We start from the raw sequence: 2,639 nt of genomic DNA on the forward strand, positions 1-2,639 counted from the left end.
CCCGTGAGGAGCTACAGGCAGGCTTACGGTTGGAGGATTCTTGACCCACTGAGGTCTGGTAATAACTGAAAGTCTGCATGCCCCTGACTGAGATCCCAACACAGCTATTTCTGGAAGAAGCTAGGTCTGTGGAGGGCTCATTGATCCCAGGCCACCAGCCTGGCCAGGGGCTGCACTCCTGCTCCCAGGCCCTGCTCAGACCTTGGCACCACCAATGCTGATGATCCGGTACACATTTCGAGTTGCATCATAGAAATAGGACACCGTGAGTGCGTGCTTGCCAGCGGGGATCCAGTTCCGCTTGGTAGTGGGGTCAATCTGGAACACGTGCGCCCGGGTGCTGAAAATTGGCTGTTCCCTGCAGGGGGAACACAAGTTCTGCAGGCCTCTGGGTGGCAACCCAGGGGGGCATGGCTGGGTCGCAGTGGGTGGACGCTCACCTGGCTGTGGACATTGGTCAGGCTGGGCTGGATGGCCTCTAAGGGGTACCCCGAGGGTGACAGGAATGGCTTGTTTGTCCCCTGGGGAGAGAAGGAGCTTGTGAACAAGGCTCCAGAGATGTTCAGGCCAAGCTGGGCTCCAGATGACCTCGCCACACCAGCAGAAGAGGGAGGGGGTGTCACTGGTCAGTCAGAACAGCTGCAGGTCCACCACTCGCCTCCTCGGCCTCAGCCCAGACTGGCCTCCGAAATGCAGCCAAGAATGGCCTTGCATTCCTGATCCTCTGACCTCCACCTTCCACGTACAGGGACGGCTGGCTTGTGCCATCACACTCAGTTTGTGGTGAGGATGGAGCCCAGGGGGTCCTGTGTGCCAGGTGGGGCCTCTACCACCTAAGGAGAAGCCCCCTCCCAACTGGGCTGAGTGTCACCAGAGAGGTGACAGAGTGCCACTGAACTGCCAGGGTAGGAGATGGCTCCCAGAACAGCCCAGAGGTCCTCAGCAAGCCAGTGTTAAACTCGCTATCCAGGTTACCAGGAAAGTGTCCTCCCAAAAGAACTGGGCATGAGGTCGAGATAAGTGAGTAGGACTTATTCACCTTTCACCCACCTGCCCCCTCAGGGCCCTGTGAAACAGGGACAGTGCTAGTCAGGAGTTCCAGGCCACCCTGGACATCACTGAAGGATCCCCCGCCTATGAGAGTAAAAGTGGGGTGCTTCCAGGAACCTAACAGGGAAATCAGGGCCCCTCTGCTCCCACAAAAGGACCACTTAGCACACTCCCCCAGGGCAAGGCCAGAACTCAGTCGGAGGTTCCAGGGAGACTATTTGAAAGGACAAAAGGAAAGCCTGGCGTGCGGGCGGCCTTCATCCTACTACTGGGGAGCATGAGGAAGAAGAGTGTGGAGTCTTTGAAGCTAACCTGGGCCACACACACATACACACTCACAGCAGGCAAGCGGTCCAAATAAAGCCGGTGAAGGGGCTCCCCAGCCTCCTATGGGGGTGCCTGTACACATCACCCAACAGTTTTGGATACCCTCCTGAACCTCCAAATCTGCACCTGAGAGAATTGGAGGAGGGTCCTTTCGGGTGCGGGAGGTCAGGGCCGGGCGCCTGAGGTCACCCCCAACCCCGTGCTGTTCTGGGCAGCTGTTGTCGCGGTCACGGGGTCTGAAACTGGAACCCCCATGCGGGGGAGGGGAGGGGCGGCTCGGCTCGAGTCGTGGACGTGATTGGGACTGGCGGAGATTGAGGGAAAGGGGTCCCCGAACCCAGGCCCTTCCGGTCGGACCGCTCCTGCCTGGACTTGCTGAGATCGGGAAAAGTTACTCACTGAATTGTCACGCGCCTCGGAGCAGCAGCACGGGGCGGGGGATCGCGGGCGCGAGCGGCGGGGGCCCTGCAAGAAGCCGGGCGCCCGACTCCCACTTGGGACCGGACCCTACCCGCGCCAGGTCAGCACCTGAGCCCCAACTCCGTGAGCCGTGACCCGCAACTTTCCCAGCAGCGGAGCCTCGCGACGCGGCTCCCCGACACCCAGACCCGAGCTGGGGGACCTGGTGCACCCTCGCCCCACGCCCCAGCACCCCAGCCAGCACCCTAGCCCGCACCCCAGGACCCCAACCCCTCAGCCTGCACTCCGCAGCACCCCGGCCCCGCCTCACAGCCCGCAACTTTGGAAACTGTCTGCGTCCCCTGCGCCACCCCCCCGCCACGATATCCGATCGCACGTTGGAAGCTGGGGTCCCCCCGCCCTGCTCACCCCGCGTCGCCGCCGCCGCTGCCTCCGGCCCGCGCCCTCCGAGCGCCCCGCGCCGCCCGCGCCTTTGTCTGCGCCGCCTCCGGTCCCATCGCGGCCAGTCCCCGCGCCGCCCCGCCTCTGCCAGCGCCCCCTGCTGGCCAGAGACTCAGGGTGGGGAGGAGGGAGGGTACCCGGAGAGGGGAGAAGGGGGAGGACAGACAGGGAGGGGGAGGGGTTCCAACGGGTGTCAGCGGAGGGTGTTGGGGGAGGGGTTAAGAACGGCTGGGAAAAGGAGCAGATGGGGGGCGGGGGGTGGGGTGGGAGATGGGAAAGGGGACGAGGTGAAGGGGCAGAGGAAGGGGAGGGCACCAGGAGGTCAAAAGGAGGGATTCCTGGAGTAGGGACCCAGTGGGAGGAACAGAAGGAAGATGGAAGGGCGGAGCCTTTGATGGAGG

General features: G+C 63.1%; 1 protein-coding gene across 2 annotated transcripts in view; it reads right to left on the bottom strand.

The window, feature by feature from the left end:
* The window catches only part of Homer3 (homer scaffold protein 3), an 8,268-nt gene extending 5,975 nt beyond the window's left edge, over positions 1 to 2,293 (bottom strand). The window contains exons 1-4 of one of the 2 annotated variants that reach the window (XM_055618673.1): positions 2,206 to 2,228; positions 1,777 to 1,884; positions 441 to 521; positions 202 to 358 (exon numbers count right to left, since the gene is read on the bottom strand). In XM_055618673.1, the coding sequence (XP_055474648.1) occupies positions 202 to 358; positions 441 to 454 (171 nt within the window). In that variant the 5' untranslated portion in view covers positions 455 to 521; positions 1,777 to 1,884; positions 2,206 to 2,228. Of the gene's footprint in view, positions 1 to 201; positions 359 to 440; positions 522 to 1,776; positions 1,885 to 2,205 lie in introns of both variants that reach the window. The other variant, XM_055618672.1, reaches the window with a different exon arrangement.
* Between the last annotated feature and the right edge of the window lie 346 nt (positions 2,294 to 2,639).

This window comes from Psammomys obesus, unplaced genomic scaffold (genome assembly GCF_907164565.1).
Source record: "Psammomys obesus unplaced genomic scaffold, mPsaObe1.curated_primary_1811, whole genome shotgun sequence".
Lineage (NCBI taxonomy): Eukaryota > Metazoa > Chordata > Mammalia > Rodentia > Muridae > Psammomys > Psammomys obesus.